This window comes from Lolium perenne, chromosome 4 (assembly GCF_019359855.2).
Source record: "Lolium perenne isolate Kyuss_39 chromosome 4, Kyuss_2.0, whole genome shotgun sequence".
In the NCBI taxonomy this organism is placed as follows: Eukaryota; Viridiplantae; Streptophyta; class Magnoliopsida; order Poales; family Poaceae; genus Lolium; species Lolium perenne.
Window position 1 is genome coordinate 46,622,590 of NC_067247.2, and position 22,812 is coordinate 46,645,401.

At 41.9% G+C, this 22,812-nt stretch overlaps 1 protein-coding gene and 1 long non-coding RNA gene across 3 annotated transcripts; both read right to left on the bottom strand.

Moving 5' to 3' along the window:
* Window positions 1-3,722: 3,722 nt before the first annotated feature.
* LOC127292373 (uncharacterized) lies at window positions 3,723-6,904 on the bottom strand. 2 transcript variants are annotated; one of them, XR_007845119.2, is made up of 5 exons: window positions 6,578-6,904; window positions 6,271-6,393; window positions 5,309-5,541; window positions 5,014-5,165; window positions 3,723-4,064 (listed from the first exon to the last, which is right to left on the bottom strand). It is a non-coding gene; the product is annotated as an uncharacterized lncRNA (long non-coding RNA). The 2 variants fall into 2 exon arrangements; XR_007845118.2 differs by having other exon boundaries at window positions 3,723-5,165; window positions 6,578-6,903.
* A 10,330-nt stretch (window positions 6,905-17,234) lies between these two features.
* LOC127292374 (uncharacterized) lies at window positions 17,235-20,342 on the bottom strand. The gene is made up of 3 exons (XM_051321754.2): window positions 20,047-20,342; window positions 18,613-18,686; window positions 17,235-18,493 (listed from the first exon to the last, which is right to left on the bottom strand). Exons 1-3 carry the CDS (start codon window positions 20,246-20,248, stop codon window positions 17,759-17,761), a joined length of 1,011 nt encoding a protein of 336 aa, XP_051177714.1. The 5' UTR covers window positions 20,249-20,342; the 3' UTR covers window positions 17,235-17,758.
* Between the last annotated feature and the right edge of the window lie 2,470 nt (window positions 20,343-22,812).

The window sequence follows — 22,812 nt, forward strand, 5'->3', positions numbered from 1 at the left end:
GTTGGATAGGTATGCCTACATGGACTACCAAATTATTGATAATAGGCTTCTACAATTTTATGTGGCATGGCAAGTATGTAATTGCTATTATGGTTCTATGTATGGAAATTAGAACACCATGATTATATGTGAGGATCTAGGGTTTAGGTTTTAGAAGTAAATTAGGTTTCAAATGAATTATTGGACCTAGGGTTTCTAATTGGATTAGGGTTTTAGGACTACACATGAAATGATGAATTTCTGTTTTTCTACCATATGGAACTAGGGTTTACTATTTACCATGTAGTTCTATGATTAATAACTTCAATTTAATGTTGAAGTTATTACTAACTTGTAAATAGATAAAATAAAATAATATTGAATTTGGAATTTTTTCTATTTTAGAACAATTAATAATTAGGTCAATTAGGTTTAAATCCTTCTAATAAGGATTTAACAAAATAATAAATAAAGAAAATTAGTTTTAATGTTTTCTTTATTTAATTACTGGTTTTTATTTAATTTTGGAATTTTTTACTAATTATTGAATTTTAATTGCATTTAGAATTAAAATTAAAAGCTTAAATAACAAGTATTAAATAATTGAATTTTTATTAAAAATAAAAATAAAAATTTCATTTTATATTTTTATTGGATAGAGTTTTCTTTTCTAAGAATTTTAATATCTCATTTATATTTTTCTGACGTAAAATGAATTTTATACGAATTTGTAAAGTTGCAGCATTTATTGAATTGAAATTAAAATAGAATTTACTAAGGTTACCCGGTTGGGTTTACCCAAACAGCCACAGACAGGTGGGCCAGTGGTCCACGTCGGTTTTGACCAAGTCAAAATCGAGGACGTGGCCAAGAGCACGGTGACCGGTGGGCAGACCTCGCCGACGACGTTGATTCCGGTCGCGCGGTGTCTAGCGATCGGTACCAATCGAACTAGCGCGGTGCCGGGAACTGACTGATGGTAGCGCCGCCTCCTAATGGTCACCGGAGCAAGCTCGACGGAGAGACCCGAGCGGCGGCGCTCGCAGGTGATCGGTAATACGGCGATGTAGGGCACAAACGGGAGGGCTAGGACGCGCAGGAGGTTCAGTGACTTACCCTGAGCACGACGGGCTTGTCGGCGAGGCGAGGGGAGATCGCAATCGCCGGGATTGCTCGATGCCGTCGCCGGAGAAGACGACCTGGCACGGTCGATTGAAGACGCTTTAGCTCGATTCCTTGTGCACGGTGACCAAGTCGAGGGCGGTGGTCACAGTGGTGGTCACGGCTTGGCCTGGGGAGGTCTCCATCGCCGGCGTTAATGGTGACTGGCGGAGCCAGGTTTTCGGTATGGGAAGAATTGAACCGAGGAAGAAGAAGAGAGGCTAGATTTCGTCCAGGGGTATTTATACGGCGGTTGTGCGGGTGCCTCGTCACTTCAGCGAGCAAGGGGAGCCTGCCAACGCGAGGGCGAAGACGATCACGGCGTCGTGCTGCTCTCCAGCTCACAGAGAGGATGAGGATGAACTCCTCCTCGTTAATTTTAACGAAGGGGTACGGTGGGCTGGTCTGGGCCGTGCTGGGCTGAGAAGTTTGGGCTTCTGGTGGGCTGCCACGGCCAGGTGAGCCAAGGTAAGGTTTTTTTTTCTCCTCTTTTTTTTTTCTGTTTTCATTTTCTGTTTTATATTTCCTATTTGAATTTCATATTTGAATTCTGTTTATTTTTGCAGATCTTTCATTTGTGAGTTTTATTAAGATCTGGTGCAATGATTATTACACCACTATTTCGTTTGAAACAATTATTTTGTATTGGATTATATTGCATATTGTTGGCTTATTCAAAATAGCAATTAGACATGAATTATGCTTTCACTTTGATTTCCCTTTTATTATGAATTCCCTTTAATTTAAAAATGTAAGAGTTGATACTTTCTTCTCAAGGTATTTCTGAAGTTGTTGTTATATCATAGTTCCTATTTGACTAATTAATCACTTGCATGTTTTTTTTATGTGAGCAATTTCTATTAAGGTTTTGTAGGTTTGTTGATAACCCATATTAAAATTAACATTAGTGTTATGGTCTATTAACACTTTGAAATACCTAGAGTAGATATTACTCTCCTCAAGGTTGGGTCTTAATTAAATAGATAAGTGGTTGATAATTACACTTATGGTTTTAATTATAAGATGTATCACAATGTTTTTTCTCAGGTTTAATGATTGAAGCATAAGATTTTATTAATATGCCACACTAGGGTTCTAGTGATATTTACCTAATGGCCATTGATTTAATTCTCAATTATGGTCTAGGTTTATATGGTAATCACCATAGTGATACCATAACTAGGGTTGAGATATAATTTTAGTTTGTATGAATGAGGTGACCCATATTGCATTGGCTAAAGTTTAATCTCCCTATCTATGATAAGGTTACTTGCTTAATACCTTATGTGCTTCTCTAATTACTAATAATTTGAGATTTGGTTTTATCTTCTACCAATTAACTTCTATTATTTTCCCCAACTTATCATTAAAGTAACTAGAATGATTATGGTTCTTTTTATAGTTAACTTTGGTCAATTGATGAAGGTTTTCTCACCATATGAATTATAGGCTTTAACTCTAAGCTTTTCTTATGTGCTAAAATCCTCTACTTCAAGTTCTTAGGGTTTATGATCACTACACAATTTATAAAGATCATGGTTTGGATTCCTAGGGATCTCTCATTAAATGGGTTCTCACTTCCATGATCAAGCATTGTCCTGATCAACTAGGTATAGTACTTCTCTTATAATTCCTTAGGTGGACATGGTCATGGTTATCTCATTTGATTTATATCCCAGGAGAATGCCTGAGATAATTACTTAAAGTTCTCTCAAGAACTGATGGTTTAACCATTTGGATATTTGAATAGATGGAACTAAGATTAGTATGGATGGTCTCTCTCATTTGGGAAGGACTTCAATGCTAACCTAATATTAGGCTCCATGGAGGTTGATGTGATCATCAGGGTCTATGTTTAACAATAATGGTTATCTCTCTCTAGGGTTGTCTTGAAGATGATGATTTGAATACTTGGATGTATATCCAAGGTTTAGCTCAAGGTTTGTTATTGCTTCTCTAATAATTATTATAGAACTCTCACTTCTCTAGGTTTGATGTATAATAATTTGGAATGTAGAAGAATGTATACTTCTTGAGTTGATCTCCTTGTCTGGTTTCCAAGGATGAAGTAAAATGAATACTATAAGGTTCATGGTAGGATCATAGATTGGTTTAAGACATGGAAAAACATAAGTGAAGAATAGTATCTCCAATTAATGTTACTTGATTTCCAATTGAATGGATGTTCATAGGTTATGGCAAGGAATTCCATTTTATGATCTCTTATGAGATCAAGTAATTGATCATTGAATAAAGTGTTGTTGTGTTGATTTTAGTTTCATTTGATCTAACCCCTTAGATCAAATTATCTCTACCCAAAACAAGGTTTAACCAAAGTCACATTGAGGTTTATAGCGCTTGACTTGATGAGCTACTTCAATTCCACCAAAGTCAAGTGAAACTTCAGTTACTGTGACTGTTTTACTTTAAAGCGCGAAAATTCCCCGGATTTTCTATGCATGAATGCAATGCACACATCTGTTTCCTCTATTTTTTGTAACCCCATTACCTGGGATATTACAATAAGAGTACCTGTTGCCTGCTGTTATAATAAAATCATGCAGCGCAAAGAAACATGTATATGGTCTTGTAAAAATCTCACAGTTTTTACATAGGAAGTACAGAAATAATTTATTACATAGCAGAATACCATAATTAGGTTCCTTAAAACACCCTTCTCGAAAATTTTCGCATAGGCACGTTATTAGTTGTACAAGTCCCAAATATCTCCAAGGTCAACATCATTGACACCATAGATTTGGGTGTCCACATGCGCTCCAAAACATCCACGGCAACTTCTGTCTTCTATTGGTAGTATGTTTCGTAGTAGAAAAATCAAGCGGACAATAGCGAATGACAGACATCGACGTGCTGCAAGAAGTGCACTCAATAATAACTTCGTAAGAAAACACATGCCTCTTCATCTGGAGAGGCCAGCAATCGATCAGACAAAGAGAGAACATGCTATATAATTCTGAATATAGCAAATTCAAGATGATTTTAACTGTAGTCATTCAGGAAACAAGAGTATTCAGTTCTGATGATATGAACATAATTGGTGCAAAGAAACCAACGTAAAAAAAAATGCATACCCTTAGTTGCCCAATATTCTCGAAGATGAAACGGGACATTAAAAATTGGGCACTGTGGCCATGCCTTACACTCACAAGTCAAAGATATTTCTTGCCATCGATGTATTTTGCAAGCACGAATGGGCAATATAATGATTGAGGAAATTGATGAGACGATCATTCAGCCATCAAGAACTTAAAACAGACACGGAGGCAACAAATGGGGCAGATTTTCACAGCATTCAATTATTCTTTGTCTAAATCAAATGGATTTATATTAATTTTTATATGTATACTCGCCGTATCGCCGTATTGCTATTTCTAGATATTGCCGTATCCCATGTTCCCGTATCCGTATCGCCGTACCGGTGCTTCATAGGGTATCAACACAGTCATCAGATGTACAACATTTCTATAATCTTTTACTTTGTATAGACCAAGGAAAGAGTTGCTATCATACAAACCAACCATCTAAGGTTGTAAAGCTAAAGAATAAGACACATATCCATCATGGCTCCCGCAATAGTTCAGAACTATGGACGGGCAATGTAAAAAAGAATTAATTCTATCAGTTGATTTTTTTTTGAAGAAGGCCATAGACCTATTGGCGAACACAAGGAACACTGCAGAAAGGTGACATATTTTGGCTATTGATATGGCCACCTGGGAGTTTTTAGGTCCCTAGAAGGCCAAACAGGAATAAACAGCGGGAGTGTAAATCTGGCTTCATCATCACCAGATTGAGCACACAAACTATACACATATGAGGCAGGAAATGATATAGAAGCTCACCATACCATACCTTGTGTGCAGCGATTACTGGATCACCAGCCGCCGGCAGGCTCATGTGCCATACATAACAGGCTGGGTCGGCAGACGATGATATAAATATAGGATGCCCGTGATATAAAATTTGCCCTTCTGTATAAGTGGATCTCGCTAGTGAATGTGAATCTGTAAAGACATGTATATATGAAGTCGGCATTCGAATAATACACGTGAAAATATATCAGACAACATTAATTACACAATAATAATTTGGATGTGCCCAAAGAAAAGAAATAACAAAATAATAAAGCTGTAAATAGAGTTGTAACCTTCTTCCTTCATATCAGCAGATGCACAAAGATGGAATTAATTTGATATTCAATGGAGGGGAAGATGTGCAGCAGTCAGCGGGTTCAATACAATGATAAATATACCCTGTTTCTTCCATGCCCAACAAGGCAACAACGTGGAAAAGATATTCGAGAAGGGACTATCTGGATCAACGACCGAGAAAGGAATATCCGGATCAATGACATGCTTTCCCAAGCATGCCAGTGGCTAGCTGCACAACGAAACAGAAAACACATCATGCACCTCACATCTTCCAATCATACAAGAGCCATTAAATTTTATTAACAGAGCAGACTTTTACGAAAAGAGCAAGACCTGGTACCAACCACAGCTGCCGCTGCTAGCTTAGTGTGACTGTTAAAGCGAACTTGACTAGGAACTCAGTGATAAGAACATGCATATAGAGGAATAATCTTACAACAGCGACATAAACATCTTTAGTTGTGGAACAAGAAATTTATAATATTGTTTTTTCTTTACCTGAAGTACAAATGTTCCGCCAGAATGACCACGAAGAGGTGATTCCATGTAACAACCTTAATATATTCAGGTCATATAGTTTCCTAGCATTGAACTCATTACTCACATGATATGTTTACCCAACTACATGAATTGTATTTAGTTCTGATTTACGTTAGATAAAAGATAGTGACTGAGTTGATAAAGAATCATTGTGTTGAATATGAGATCATTTTTCATTATGTTCACATAGAACCTAGTTGAGCATGCCCAGTAGCACTAGATTGGAGATACGCTTGCAGCCAGCAAATTAAATAAGATGCATAATTACTTATCTCAATATTCATTTTTACAGCAGTAATTACGTCGAGTAAAATTTAACAATTACAAAGCAAAGATGATGCACAATTGTAGAAAAAATCATCCAAATTGGCAGAAATGGGGTGGTGCTGAAGAGTGCCAGGGGCGAAGAAAGAAATACCGTTCGCCGGAGCACGCACCAGCAAGTAGCTCAGTCCGGTGCCTCTGAATTGTTTCAACATACCTCTACCCCACCTCTTTGACAACACGAAACCAATGTGAATCTGCCAATAACAGTTCACACCTGCAGTGCAAAATGTCACCAAACATTAGGCTACAACAGGTGGCATCACATCCAAATCTGATAAGAGGAAAAGTAACAACACTGAACAAGGGTATCACGAAGAACTAAAAACTGATCTACCGGACCAGGAGTGATATGAACTGATGGTGGTATGGGGACGAGACGAGGACAGCTGCAGCCTGACCTGGTAGCGGGCGATTGGGGCTCCTCGATGACGTTCCAGGCTTGGATTGCTGGAACCCGGTGGCAGGAGCCTGGACGGCGGCAGGTGCTTCAATGAAGTGAGGAATGGATCCGTGGACGACGGCCGTCAGCGTCGGGAGGTGAAGAGAGGTACGAAGGGGACGGTGCTTCCAGTGCTGGAGCGAAGCAGACGGTGCCAGCGTAGAGTATGGGGCGCTGCCGGCGCTCGGGGGAGAAGACGGTCGGCTGACGACGGGGTGAAGTTGACGGCTAGCCGGCGGTGAGGAACGTGGACGAACAGACGGCCGAACTGGTGTTGGAGGCGGAGAGGAGGATCTGCCACTCACCAAGCCTCAAGCCGATAAGATCCCAGTGCAGCCGCGCTCGAGCAACCCTGCCTACAACCGCCCGCTGCCGGCCGCAATCACACCTACAGCCGGTCGCCGTCGATTCGTCGGCAGACCACAACAGAGCGAAGGACACCCACAACGCATAGCGCATCCGCCGCTCGCCGCCGGCCAGTCACCCGCATCGCCGCCGGCCGCTCACCCGCATCGCCGCTGCCTCGCCCAATCCCAACCGCTCGCCGTCGTCTGGGTTGAATTGGAAAGAAAATAATGGGGTGACGGGGTTTAGTGGGCAGCTCCACCTACGACCGAATTGGGAAAAAAATCGTCGGGATAAAAAAAAAGAGGAAATTACGACTGTTCGTTTGGTGGTGGGTACCAAGAAGGTTTGGCCTGAACCAGGCACCTGTTCGGCTCGGTCGACCGGTCCGGGAGCAGAATTACTATTCTGCACCCAGGTGTCTAATAGAGTTTCTCTCTCTCTCTCTCTATATATATATATATATATATATATATATATATATATATATATATATATATATATAGGTCTGCTATTCTCGAACCGGTTCGAGAATAACTATTCTCGAACCCTTTCTGAACTTCCGCGTGTTTCACAAGTGAACTTCTCGACGGAATACCAGAATTGCATGTTCGTGCGGACAGTATTTTCATGATGATTTTCAAACCGCTTATCGGATTGATGCGTATAATATACCGTTGGATTCGCACGGAAATTTCGCAACTTTTTCGTGTTCATTGTTTTCCCAAATTCTACATTGATTAAAACTAATTTGAAATATACAAAACAACGTTTTCGCGGATTTCTCTATTTTTGTACAGTTTTGGGGTTCCAGTTTTCAAACCGTTTATCGGAATGATGCGTATGATATGCCGTTGGAAAGGTGCTGACTAGGCTCACCTTTTTCATGAAGAACACTTTTCTAAATTCTTTACAGTTTAAGAGCAGATTTGAAAATACGTGATTACGTTTTTTGAACTTCTCGGTTTTTCGAACTGTTTTTTGGGGCTAATTTCCGAACCACTTATCGGAATTTTCCAAATGATATTGCGTTGAAATGATATTGATTAGGCGAATCTTTTTCATGTTGAATGTTTTTCCAAATTCTAAATGGTTTTAGTTTAATTTCAGAAATACATAAAAGTGAAGATAACGCCGACACAAGAACATTTCGAAATTGGCTCATCTAGATTGATTAGGTGTGGCATTTGCGATATGTTGGAGTATTAGTAGAGTTATATTAGTGCTAATTGTAAGTTGAGTTGGTCGATTTGCGCAATCGGTGGTTGTACGGACGATTTCTATGTGTATGATTTCCGTCCAGGAAAACAGAGTGTATGAGGTGCTCGAATATAGAAGTGAACTTCCTTTATATCTGTTAGTGAACTTCCGATCGCGGTATAAAAGTTTCTGGCATGTAATAAAATTATAGCGAACTTCTGTGGATGTGAACTTCTTCTCCCCTGAATCTGAACTTCCCGACGGACTTCAATATTGTAAAGGGCGAACTTCCAAAACTTTGGTCTAGTTTGAAGTGAACTTCAGAAAATATAGCGAACTACCGTCGCATCTGCACTATCTGAACTTCCCCTTCTCTGCATCTGAACTTCCAGACGGACCTCAACATTGTAAGAGTGAACTTCCATTTCAAATATGAACTTCTATACGGGGAGTGAATTTCCGTATGGAGGTAAATGAACTTCCCGGTGGTGGCAAGTGAACTTGTGAAAATATAGCGAACTTCCACATGTTCAAATTGAACTTCCGAGTTGTGTTTGTCTTTTGTTCGAAGTGAACTTCCCAAAATAATGTGAACTTCTATTGCGTTCGAAGTGAACTTCCGATTTTTCATGTTTAGTTATGCAGCAGCCTTCTGAACTTCTGAATTTGGCGAAAGTGAACTTTTGAATTTTGCGAGTGTGAACCAAGTCTTGCAGATGTGAACTTCCTGATTTTTTGAAATCTGGAGATTTTTCCAAAATTACAATTTTTGTGTATGTGAACATCCAAGTTTTGCAGATGTGAACTACGGAGTCTTTGCCGGGAGGTCGGCGTTGGCAGCGCGTAGGACGGGTAACGGGCAGCGGCGAAGTGTAGGCTAGATCACGGGCGGCGCGGGGTGCGGGAGATGGGAGGCGCGCGGGGCGGGAGGTGGGCGGCGCGGAGCGGGAGGTGGGCGGCGCGGGGCGGGGGCGAAGTGGGCGGCGCGGTGCGGAGCGGGAGGTGGGCGGGGCGGGGCGGCGCGGGGCGGGGCGGCGCGGGGCGGGGCGGGAGGTGGGCGGCGCGGAGCGGGAGGTGGGCGGCGCGGGAGATGGGCGGCGCGGGGCGGGGCGGGAGGTGGGCGGCGCGGTGCGGCGCGGGGGAGGTGGGCGGCGCGGAGCGGGAGGTGGGCGGCGCGGGGCGGGGCGTGAGGTCGCGGGTGGCGCGCGGGGCGGGAGGTGGGAGGCGCGCGGGGCAGGAAGTTCGCTTCATAGTTGGTTCGGTTGGTTCAGGGGGGGTTCTAGAATAGCTATTCTAGAACCACTCTTAAGGGGGGTTCGAGAATAGTTGGGCTCTATATATATATATATATATATATATATATATATATATATATATATATAGAGGATAAATACTTCCTACCTCTGGGTGTAGTTACACCCATATCTAATATACTACCATATATAAGTATATATGATACTTTATCGGTTTGAGTATGTTCGTATGTTATATCTTTGGTTCTTCTAAAGTACTCAAGGATATTCTTACTGTTGGTCAATGATCATCACATGAATCATTCTGGTACATTCTCATAACACTTTAGAGCACATGACATCTGATTGTGTACATATTATACGTGATCTATAATCACTCATGTGTTTTTACTCATTGAGTGTCAAATACACTCAAGTCTTGTTAAACTTTCACATGAAAAGAACACCTTCTTAATATTTCTATATTGAACTTCTTCAATATCCATTCTATGTACTTTGACTTAAACTTATTATGTGTTTCAATCTATCTTCATAGATCTTGACACTAAATATGTTTCAGTCCATATCCTTTCATTGAAGTTAATTCTCAATGAAACCTTTTAATCAAGTATATAATTACATCATTTATAACCAACTATATGTCATCTACATAAAGTATTATAAACATGTCTCAGCGCTCCCACTTAATTTCTTGCAAATGCAAACATCTTCATCGTTTCTGATGAAATTAAAAAACTCTTTGACCATTTCATCCGGTGAAGATTCCAACTCCGCGATACTCACTTCATCCAATTGAAGTTCGTATACCTATCTAGTATTCCACGGACTAGCAAAACTCTCGGTTTGTATCTTGTATACACCTTTAATACACACTTCTGTTAAGTAATGTATTTTGCCATCCTACTAGCATATCTCATAAAAGAAATATGTAGCGATTACTAGAATAATCCATATAGACTATAAGCATTGCTACGGAAGATCTAATCTTATCGTATTCAACTCTTTGAACTTTGTCGTAAACAACTTTTCGACAAGTCAAGCTTCTTCAAGGATATTCCATCCAAGTCCATCAATTTTATAGATCAATTTACTTTCAAAAAGTATTTACCTATCATGGATTTCATGGCGCATAGCCATTTTAACGGAGTTAGGGCCCATCATAACTTCTTTGCATGTAGTTGGCTTATCATTGTTCAAAAACAATCCTTTGTCCACAAATCATTTATTTGATCACAAAGTAAACCATACCTACAAGGTTCAATATGTACTTGGATCTCCATGGCTAAAACACTTTGTAGTCATGGGAGCCATGATCGTCGTGACCGCTTCCGGAACCAATTCCGATGCTGCGCTACTCTGATCATTATGCTCAGGTTCATAAACCTTATCAAGTTCTATTGTCCTCCCACTCAAATACTTCTCTAGAAACAATTTCTTGGAAATAAGTAAGAAACATCGACAAACACTTTTGTCTTTGTCTCCATAGTGGAAAGAATTTCCAATCAATTCTTTGGGATAACCAACAAAGACATTCATCCGATTTTGGTTGTAAACTCTTAGACCAAAATTTAAAGAAAGGACTATTAGGGTTTATACCCATACCATAACTTGTATGGTGTCAATTCAACGGATCATGATGATGCTCTATTTAGTGTAAAAGCGGTAGTCTCTAAAGCATAATCCACAAAATATAATGGCGTCATATTATTTTATCTCATCATTAATCCAACAAGGTTTGGATACATCTCTCGGATACTACATCATCACTATGATACTCCAAGAAATGTGAGTTGTAGAACAATTTCATAACTCTCTTAGATGTTCGCTAAAACTCGTAATTCAAATATTTCCACCATGATCCAATCATAGATATTTGACTTTTTTATTACGATGATTTCCACTTCATGCTGAAATTTATTTGAATCTATTCAAATGTTTCAAACTTCTTCCTTATCGAATATATCCACATATATATACTCAATTCATTGTTGAAAGTTTTCATGAAGTAGAAGAATCTCCCGCACACAACTATGCCCAGTGAACCACATACATCATCATGTATGTTTCCACTAAGTTAGTTGCCCGTTCATCTCTTGGCCTATGAACGGTATTTTAGTCATTCTTATTAGAAAAGATTTGCAAGCACCAAACGATTCAAAAATCAAATGACTCCAAAAATCCATTTGCATGGAGTTCCTTCATGCGTTCCTTTCTAACATGACCAAAATGGCGGTTCCACAGATAAGTGGAATTCAAATCATTTGCCGTATGGTATTTTAGCATCAGTGTTATGTATGTGTGTTTCAACATTAAGATTTATAATAACTTATCCATCGTACATGGAGTAATGTCATAATTTGAACAACTCATTGTTTTCATTTGACCAGAGCAAAATAACAATTAATAAGTTCTTTATTATAAATTCTAAGGGCTAGGTAGAATGCCAACGACAAACATAATAACACTTTATTATGTTCCAGACGTGCATTATTACCATATTCCTTATTAGTCACTTAGGCCATCGTATTCTTGTATTGCGTTGTATTGTATGACATCTCATACCAACCAATCTGGTACAAATACCCAAGAATTTCATTTTGTGACCAACAAGGAATACATCCATAACATGTATATCATCTATATACACCTGAGCTAGACTTTCTAGTCTTTTCTTTCTTTCTGCCAAAATATCTTTTGTAGTTTCTCTTTTAGCTTTCCTCATTCTCAGAAAACACTTCACCTTCAATAACTTCTAGGTTTGTTGGTCAAATACCAATAACCTTGAGGTTCTTATTTTGAAGTTGATCATCATATGACAAATGTTCCAGATTTTATTATTAGTAACTTTGTAATATGATGAACAATTTCACTCATAATTTTATCCATCATATCATGACGACTTTCCGAGACCATGTCTGTACATGCTAGGCTCGTAAAGTTTAACCTCAGTATTCGCATGTGCAAATCTGGGTTGCACCCGTTGTATGCACACGTAGAATCTATAACACCCGATCATCACGTGATGCTTCGAAACGACGAGTCTTAGCAACGGTGCATACTAAGGACGATCACTTCATGGATATGCGAATTCGTTAGTGCCCCAATAGTTGGAGGATTGGGACGCCTGGCGTCTTCAACCTTCATACATTCCCATAAAACTTATGAGTTTATGTAGTCTCACCAAATTATATTCTATCACCTTGTAATAAGGTCTTAGATATCACATATATCTCATTCCTTGCTTATTTCTGAAAACAAAATTTTCAGCTCCTTACTTTTCAAACAGATTTGAACTTCAAGTTTCACGGAGACAAGATGATTCTAGGTACTAATTGAAACCATTGTTCTTTGAATCAACAATGTGAGGTTTACTAAAAGTTTGCAATAGGACTTTAATCATTTCTTGATTCTTTAACAATATGGTACCAATCCGTAAAGTTACTTGTCAGACTTAACAGTATTTCTATCTCAATTACAAGACTAGCGCATGGTAGAAAACGGATGCCAATTCTACAAATTTAATTCAAAATACTATTCAGACTATGTTCATGATAATTAGTTCATGTTTTAATCTAATTACTAATGAACTCCCACTTAATACAACATCCCTCATAGTTGTTAAGTGGTACACGATTCACATCCACTACACCAAAACCGATCATCACGTGAGATGATGTAGCTTCAATGGTGAACATCAACATGTTGATCATATCATCCATATGACTCGTGTTCAACCTTTCGGTTTTCGTTGTTCAGAGGCCATGTCTGTACATGCTAGGCTCGTCAAGCAAACCCAAGTATTCCGTGTGTGCAAACATGGCTTACACCCGTTGTATGTGAACGTAGAATCTATCACATCCAATCATCACGAGATGCTTCGAAACGACGAACTGTAGCAACGGTGCATACGAGGGGAGAACACTTTATTATCTTGATATTAATGTGAGGGATCATCTTATAATGCTACCGTCGCGATCTAAGCAAAATAAGATGCATAAAGGATTAACATCACATGCAATTCATATGTGATATGATATAGCCCTTTAGTCTTTGCGCCTTTGATCTTCATCTCCAAAGCACGGACATGATCTCCATCATCAACGGGCATGATCTCCATCATCGTCGGCGTAGCGTCAAGGTCCATGGCGCCGTCTTCATGGTTGTTCACCGTGTGTATCAACTATTACAACTACTTTGAAATAATACTACAACATGAAATATAAAGACAACCATAAGGCTCCTGCCGGTTGCCACAATACAATAATGATCATCTCATACATATTCATCATCACATCATGGCCATATCACATCACCAAACCCTGCAAAAACAAGTTAGACGCCTCTAATATGGTTTGCATATTTTACGTGGTTTAGGGTTTTCGAGTAAGATCCAATCTACCTACGAACATGAACCACAACGGTGATACTACTGTTGTCAATAGAAAGAGTAAATTGATTATTCGCTATGGTGGGAGAGACAGACACCCGCAAAGCCACTTATGCAATACAAGTTGCATGTCGAGCGTGGAGCAAATCTCATGAACGCGGTCATGTAATGTTAGCCCGAGCCGCTTCATCCCACCATGCCGCAAGATGCAAAGTACACGAACTAATGACAACAAAGCATCAACGCCCACAAAACCATTGTGTTCTACTCGTGCAACCAATCTATGCATAGACACGGCTCTGATGGGATTCGTAGCATAGAAAACAAAAAAATTCCTACAGCAAGAACGAAACACAAGCCAAGATGCAATCTAGAAGATGGTAGCAACGAGGGGATCACGAGACTAACCCTTGAAGATTTCCAAAGCCTACGAGATTAGATCTCGTTGTTGCAAAAGATGATCACTTGCCGCTTTCAAAAGCGCGTAGAAGATCTTGACGGTGCCACAGTCGGGCAGCACCTCCGTACTCGGTCACACGTTCGGTGTTGATGACGACGTCCTTCTCCCCGTTCCAGCGGGCAGCAGATGTAGTAGATCCTCCTCGAAATCCCGCCAGCACAACGGCGTGGTGGTGGTGGTGGTGGAGAAATCCTGCGGGGCTTCACCGTAGCCGTGCAAGAGGGAGGAGGAGGAAGGGGCGGCTAGGGTTTGGGGAGAGGGAGCTTGGGCTGCGACTTGGGCAGCTCTTGGGGCTCCCCTTACCCTCCTTTTATAGGTGGAAAAGGTCCTTGGATCGTCCAAGACCTGCCCCCAAAGTTTGGGAGAGTTCCGGTAGGTTTCTGTCAGCCGAAACCTACTAGAACTAGGACTGTTTTGCCAAATCCGAATCTGCCTTAGGGGAAACTTCTTAACCCTTAAGGAAAACGTGGATACACCTATTATGGAACTCTCCGGACTTCCTTAGACAGCCCGGGTCGTCCCGGACACTTCCGGAACCTTCCACAATATTCCGGACTATTCCGGTCCTTCCAAAACCTTCTAGAAGCTCCGGTCAAAACACCGGACGTTTTCCGAACCCCGGAAAATAACTTCCCATATATGAATCTTATTCTCCGGGCCATTCCGGACCTCCTCGTGATGTCCTGAATCCCATCCGAGACTCCGAACAAAACTTCGAACTCCATTCCATATTCCATATCTACTTAAATGACATCAAACCTTAAGTGTGTCATCCTACGGTTCGTGAACTATGCAGACATGGTTGAGACTTCTCTCCGACCAATAACCAATAGCGGGATCTGGAGATCCATAATGGCTCCCACATATTCAACGATAACTTAGTGATTGATTGAACCATTTACATACGATACCGATTCCCTTTGTCACGCGATATTTTACTTGTCCGAGGTTTGATCATCGGTATCTCCATACCTCGTTCAACCTCATCTCCGACAAGTACTCTTTACTCGTACCGTGGTATATCATCTCTTATGAACCATTCATATGCTTGCAAGCTAATCAGATGACATTCCACCAAGAGGGCCCAGAGTATATCTATCCGTCATCGGGATGGACAAATCTCACTCTTGATCCATATGCCTCAACTCATACTTTCCGAATACTTAATCCCACCTTTATAACCACCCATTTATGCAGTGGAGTTTGATGTAGTCAAAGTACTCTTCCGGTATAAGTGATTTACATGATCTCATGGTCGAAGGACTAGGTAACTATGTATCGAAAGCTTATAGCAAACTGAACTTAATGACATGATCTTATGCTACGCTTATTTGGGTGTGTGTCCATTATATCATTCACTCAATGACATAACCTTGTTATTAATAACATCCAATGTTCATGATCACGAAACCATGATCATCTATTAATCAACAAGCTAGTTATACAAGAGGCTTACTAGGGACTCTTTGTTGTTTACATAACACACATGTATCAATGTTTCGGTTAATACAATTTTAGCATGGTATGCAAACATTATCATAAACACAAAGATATATTATAATAACCATTTTATTATTGCCTCTTGGGCATATCTCCAATACTGACAAATATGGTACTGTATATGTTATCATTCTTCCTAGTATCAAAAGGAATTCTGCATAAACTCGATTATTATCGATCCAGATTCTTTTGGCAAGGGGACGGCGAGAAAAAGAAATATCAATTGGTTAAATGGAGTATAGTTTGTAGTCCCAAAGATCAAGGAGGGCTTGGAGTTCATGACCTGGAGGTCAAGAATTTAGCCCTACTAGGTAAACGGTTGTTTAAACTTCTTACTGAGGGTGGGATTTGGCAAACTATTCTTAGGAGAAAGTATATGGGCTCGAAGACGTTATCTCAAGTGGTTTGGAAACCAGGGGATTCACACTTCTGGGCTGGTCTCATGGCGACGAAGAATGTCTTTTTCCATCATGGTACTTTTTCGATCAAGAATGGAGCACATATACGGTTTTGGGAGGACATTTGGTTAGACAATGCACCCTTAAGTGAACAGTATCCTGCCTTGTATAGTATTATTCGTTCCAAAAGTGATACCATTGCCACGGTAATGGCTACCTCACCTCCGAATGTGACGTTCAGATGAGTTTATTTGGGCAAAAGCTGTTGGCATGAAATTCCCTGATTCACCGGCTAGGAGATATACAACTATCTCCTGAACCGGACGAATTTAGGTGGAATCTTAATGTAGATGGTTCTTTCTGCGATCCTTCATTCTGACATACCATTTGATAATAATAAGAAAATTTGGAAGATGAAGATACCATTAAAAATAAAAAATTTGGATGGTACCTTCGTCGAGGAGTTATTCTCACCAAAGATAATCTTGTTAAGCAAAACTGGCATGGAAGTACACGGTGTGTTTTCTGTCAACAGGACGAAACGATTAAACACCTTTTCTTCCGGTGATAATTTGCGAGATCTATATGGTCAGTCATCCAAGTAGCGTCTACCATGTATCCTCTGACTAGTGTGGTCAATATCTTTGGCAATTGGCTTCATGGTGTCGATTCAAGGTTCAAGTTGCTTCTTAGGGTGGGGGCGCTAGCAGTTATCTGGGCGCTTTGGCTAAGTAGAAATGATAAGATTTTTAACGATAAAAATTGCTCCCTTTTGCAGGTTATCTACAGATGTATGAGTATTCTCCGTTTGTGGTTACCTCTTCAGCGAGTGGAGAACCGAGACCTATTTACGGAGGTCTGTACACGGTTGGAGGCTACGGCGAGGGATACTTTTTTCCCTACATGGGTGGCAGCATAGTCTACGGATTGAAGCTCCACCCACACCTTAGACGTCTTATAATTCATCGCTTCGATATGTATTTTGCCTAGTTTTGTTTTATCAGACATTTTTTTCACTTGAAGCCTATAAACGGCTGTGTGCATCCAGGTTATGCAGAGGCTGGATGTAATTTCTTATCAAATTAATAAAGCATCCTTTATCGAAAAATATAACAGCATTACTCATCCGAAATGAACCCCAAATGGCAAATGCATCCATCCATCTCACTTGCCACCAGGCAGCCGGAGCTGCAGAGCGAGATCACATGAACCCTGTCAGTTGTACTCCCCCAAGGTGTGGCCATTCTTCAGCAGATTACCATCCAAGCTTAGGTGCTGCCTATCTGAAGGAATGCCTGTCTCATCGTGGATCCTCCCCTTGATATTGTCGACGGTAGTAGCAGAACAAACCTCCGCGCTGATGATGGTCTTGCACCCGAAAGGACCGGAAGTGTTAACCTGTATATGCGTCCTATCTCTCGGCCATGGGAGGTGGAGGTCCAGATAAAGGGTACACTTCTCTTGGCCGATGTTGTAGTCGGCCAAGGTGCGGCTGTCCACTAGCAGCCTGCCGGCGAAGTAGAGCCGCTGCTGTTCTGGAGGTAAGCCCGTCTGATCGAATACCTTCGCCTTGACACTTTAAATTGTATCTGAACTGTTAACCTATGCTGATGGCGTCAGTCACCCATATGCTCAAAAGGCCGCCACTTCTTGATAAGTGTTGGAGCTCAAGATGAGGGATGGACGCCTGGATGGTTTTGCCATCACCAGCTTCTGCCTGCAACCTGCCATTTTCATCATCCTTCTTCATCTTCTCGGCTGCCACTCCCAGCTCCTTTAACTTATGTCTAAGCTTCTCAGCTGCCTCGATCGCTTGTGCTGCCTCCACTTGCTTGTCCTTAAGGAGCATGACGTAGCCCCGCAGCTCCTGCTCCTTTTTACACAGTTTGTTCCACACAAAATCCTTTCCAGCAAGTAACGAATCATATTCTCCATGGAGTTGTTCTATTTTTCTATCTTTCTCCTTGGCCAAGTAGTGCATTCCCTGCAGTTTATTTGCGGACGCAACAGCCTCTCCTTGCAACCTGGCAATCTCACAATCCTTCTTTTGGGATGCCACTTGCAGTTCCTTTAGATTGTTCTGAAGCTCTTCAATAGCTTGTGTTGCCTCTAATTTCCTGTTCTCAGAGAGAGCGGTGTTGTCTTTGCCCATTGTCCTCAACCGGTTCCACAGAAAATCCTGTACGGCGTGTAAGGCAGAAACCTCCTTATCCTTCTCTGAGATCAGGGTCTCAAAAGCCCCCTTCAGTTTCCTAACCTCTGTTCTCAACTCTCTTACGCTGTGCTCATGGTCTGCAGTGTTTTCACCATACTCTGGACAACCTTCAACTTCCTTCAGTTTCAAGATAAATCAATTAATAAAGCAGATAAACATAACAGTAATTAAGAACTATGAGACGAACAGCTGGATGGCTTGCTTTTGAGCAATGCAACTTATGTTTCTGTAAGTACCTTAAATTCGGTGTTCTGCAGGGCAAGAAGATTTACACCGGTTGTGACATCCTCCAAGTTCAATTCTTGTAGTTCTATATTGAACGCAGTGGAAGCATATCAGTAGCAATACAAATTCATACAGACTGGGTAGTTCTCGATGTTTTTCAGGAGCATACCATTTGTTTGGGTAATAACAGGGTCATGATAAACCTATGGCTAACTAATCGACACAAAACAGAGAAAGTAAAATGGCGCCACAGCGCCATGAACTTGTCAAGATACCGTTAATATAACCTTGTGCATTCAAAAGTAACCTGAAGGTCAACCCATAGTAGCCATATTCCCGGTACGATGGGAACGAGAAACGGGAACGGGGGACGAGATTCGGTGGCTGGCAAAACTAGGGTACAACAGGGGTATACATCTCTCGAACGAATATTCGATGGAGGAAACATGAACCCGCCGTATTCGGTACGATGAACCCGGTACGAACCGGGTACGAGACACTGGATCCTCGAGCTATTGAGCCTATGATCAATTTTTTGCCTCAGCCTCATCCAAAAAGAACAGGTAGGAGGAGTTGAAGCACAGGACACTAATATCAATTGATTGATTGATCGATTGATGGCAGGCTAGAAAAGAAATCCAATTGATTGATTCCATGGATCATGCATCATATCAGTAGTTGCCTAATAGGGCGTTCCCATGTTTGATCGCTGTGAAACTACCACGCAAGGAAGCTGAATCGGAGTGCTGTATCGACTTCCGGAAACGCGTACCGGCAACTGAATCCTACCGTATCCTATCTCGTCCCCGAACCCCGATTCGGTACGACGATTCCGATTCAGGGAACGGTATACCGTTCCCCGTTTCCGGCTACTATGGGTCAACCTACCAAAGGAACAAAATTACAGCGGCCGAAAAGGCACAAGATTGGGGAGAAAAAGAAAGAAATGAAACAATAAACTGGTAGCTGGTCTTTGTAAGGAGCCCCACAACAGCAGATGGTCCTTGATGTTTCTAGCCTAGCTGCAGAGAAAGACTGAAACAGATGTTCACAGCTGTCACTTCCTTCTCCTGCGCTCCAAAACTTGACAGCACATGAAGGAAATAAAACAGTGGGAAATTCTTCATTTTTTAAGCTTACAAATTCGAGGATGTTGCTCAATTACGAGTCCACGGGACAGTCTATCGATGTGTTCCCACATTTTCATGCAACCTCACAACGAAGGATGGTATGGCTGATTAACTCAACTGCAGGGCATTCCCCATCCACTAACCCAGCAGAATTTTTTGTCCAGTTTAATGGCGCGCCATGTTCCATCTCTGATTATATAGTGCTCCTCACAATTGGTGTCCGATTAACGGATCAACCTGGCGCAATTGACCCAAATCGACCCAAATACAGTCAGAGTCACGAAACAAAGGTAGGGTTGGCGGCGCTCTTCGTACCTGTGAACTTGTTCTTCTTGTCCCCGCGAAGCGATGCTTCCCCCAACCCGCTCCCGACCGCCTCCATGCGCGCGCGGTCGGCGCAGAGCGCATCAACCTGCGCTTCCACCCGGTCGTAGATACACAGCCACTCCGCCGTCACGCCCTCCGTGTAGAAGCCCGCCGCCGGCAAGGCCGCCCCCGCGCCACAGCTGCCGCTCATGCCTTGGAACCTATTTCTCACTCCCGCTGGAACCTGGCAGGAAGAGGAGCGGGGGGCGGCCACCGGAGTTCGTATTGCCTGCCGCCGGCTCGAGCAGTAGGGTTTAGCAGTCTTTAAAATTTAGATAAAGCTGACTCGCATATACGGAGTATTTCCAAACGAAGGTTGTAGAAGTTTAGTTAAATTCGAGTTTTGATGCATAATTGGAAGTCAATAGACATGCGAAAATGAGGGACATAAAAACATTTCTCATTAACTAATAAATGACTAATAGTATCTCCAATAGAGGCTTTATATTTTGGTGCGCTGGATCCACTTTTTGGGCGCGGCGGTTGTGTGCCGCTTCATCACATGCGTTAAAATGCAGAGCAGAGCAGACATCGCTTTACCAGAGGCTGTAAAATAGAGCTGCACAAACTTGCGTCTTCAACCTATGTGTCACAATTAGATCCCTAAACTTTATAAGAAAGACCCTAAATTTATTTTTGAAAAAGCAATCGAGTCCTCAGCATATGTGCCACAATCAACGCGGAGCAGGAATCGATCGAGCATCACCTCGTCGTCGTCGAGTAATTGACTGAGGAGGCAGCGGGCAGCCAGGCGTGGGCGGCGGCGAACTGCCGGGCACAGGCATCCACGGGCAAGAGGCCGAGCACATGAGGGGAGGCGGCGCTGCGATCCTTGCAGACGCGCACGAGGTAGAGAGCAGCAGAGCGGGATGGCAACGCCGTATGATCTGAAGCAGAGCCCCTGCGGGGTCGCACGCTGGAGGATCGGCCATGGCCGGGGATCAGCGAGGTGGCGGCGCGCTGGTGCTAGGGCATGCAGGAGGATGATCCACGACATGGCGATTCCGGCTAGATTCCTCGCCGACGATGACCAGGGAGGTAGCAGGGGCGGCTCCATTCGCGCGGTTGTAAGTTCCGGGTGGTAGTTAACGCTCCCGAGCGTGGCTCGGTTTTGCAGTGCGCGGTAGCCAGCACACAAAATTTGTAGCGTTTGACACCGCTTTTGGCTACACGTTGGATATTTTTTGGGGCACGTTTATTTTTCAGCCTTGCTGGAGTGCTATTTTTTCTCCATCCCACGAGCTAAATCGACGGTTTTTCCAGTGCGCGAGCGTATTTTAGTGTGTATGTTAGAGATAGTTTATGTTTGTGGTGCTCTTAAAAAGAGCAGTAGCCTGCTTAGTTCCTCAGATATTAGCTTTGAATCCAAAGCTACCGCCGAGGCGCCGACCGCCCCTCTGCAAATTGCCATGGTGCTCTACTGCTCTCGTCGTAGAGGATTAGGAAGATCGAGCTCAGTATTAGCTCTCTCTGATGCTAATTTGGGCTCTATCGGCCTCTATTTTTTTGTTTGGTCGCCTCCGGCCATCACTCAAAGAAAAAAGTTGTTGCTGGCCCTTTGTTAGTAAGGGCTTGCTTGGTAAACCACGTTGATTTCTGCCTCGTTAGGGCCTGCTTTGACACATGCAGAGACCATGTTATGTACTGCATTGCACGAGAACACCGATGTTTGGTTCGCTTGCTTTTATTGATTTAGGCAACTATAGTGCAAATGTTGGGTATTTTGTTGCCCATAACAAAAAAAAATTGAGAACCCACTACGGAGGTGCACGTCTTTGTATTAAGCTGACAAGAACGCCGTAGAATAGCTACAACACCTTCTTTTTGAGTGCTCAAGTTACCCAACAATGTCCCGCAAGAAAAACAGTTACTTAACACTGGCCCACAAATAACACTGCATGTAATTTGATAAACATGTAAACATGACATATATAATAAGCATTACTACGCAAACTAGTACACCTACTACACTGTTAGTGCACACCAAGTTAACCAACAATAGCGCATGACATGCTTTGGAAATCAAACGTTGCCACACTCGTCCTACTCATGTTTCTCTTGCCCGAGCTTAACTCCATCGGTTGTTGTCCAAACTTCAGGATTGTCTTCACTTCCTCGGCTTTGTCTATATGGTTGTCCAGTTTTGCGCAACCAACAGATGAGCTGCATTGGCGCCACACGAGCGCTACCCTCGGTCTTGACAGCAAGCTCATGTTCCTCAACAGAGAAAATTGAACCACAACAAGCTCATATTTCTCAAACTCCAAATGTTCCAATATGCCACCAAATAATTAGTAGCATATAAAATATAGGTTCGTCAAAATTTTGTTGAGATGGACAACTCAATAGTGCAAGGGTAGATCAAATATACACTAGAAGGCTCACTTTTAAATCCACTTCCATATAGCTCAGGATGTTGAGTAGCTATCTCTTTGCATTAGTGAGATTTTTCTGGTTCCAAGCAATTAAAGTTCCCGCTAAGGCTCCTTCTGAGGGCTGAAACACATAAATACTGAGTTTCTGTGGTAGTAAGGTATTTGCTTTCAATGAAGATATTTTCTGCACTTTAGGTTATTGTAAGCATAAAAGATCCAGGTCTACAACATTAACCAAATGGTATATAGTTATGTTTTTATCATTATCTCCTAAACCCTTGCACTACATGAAGTGATGTTCATCGTAAACCTATAGCCCCGTCCAAAACAACACAAAAAT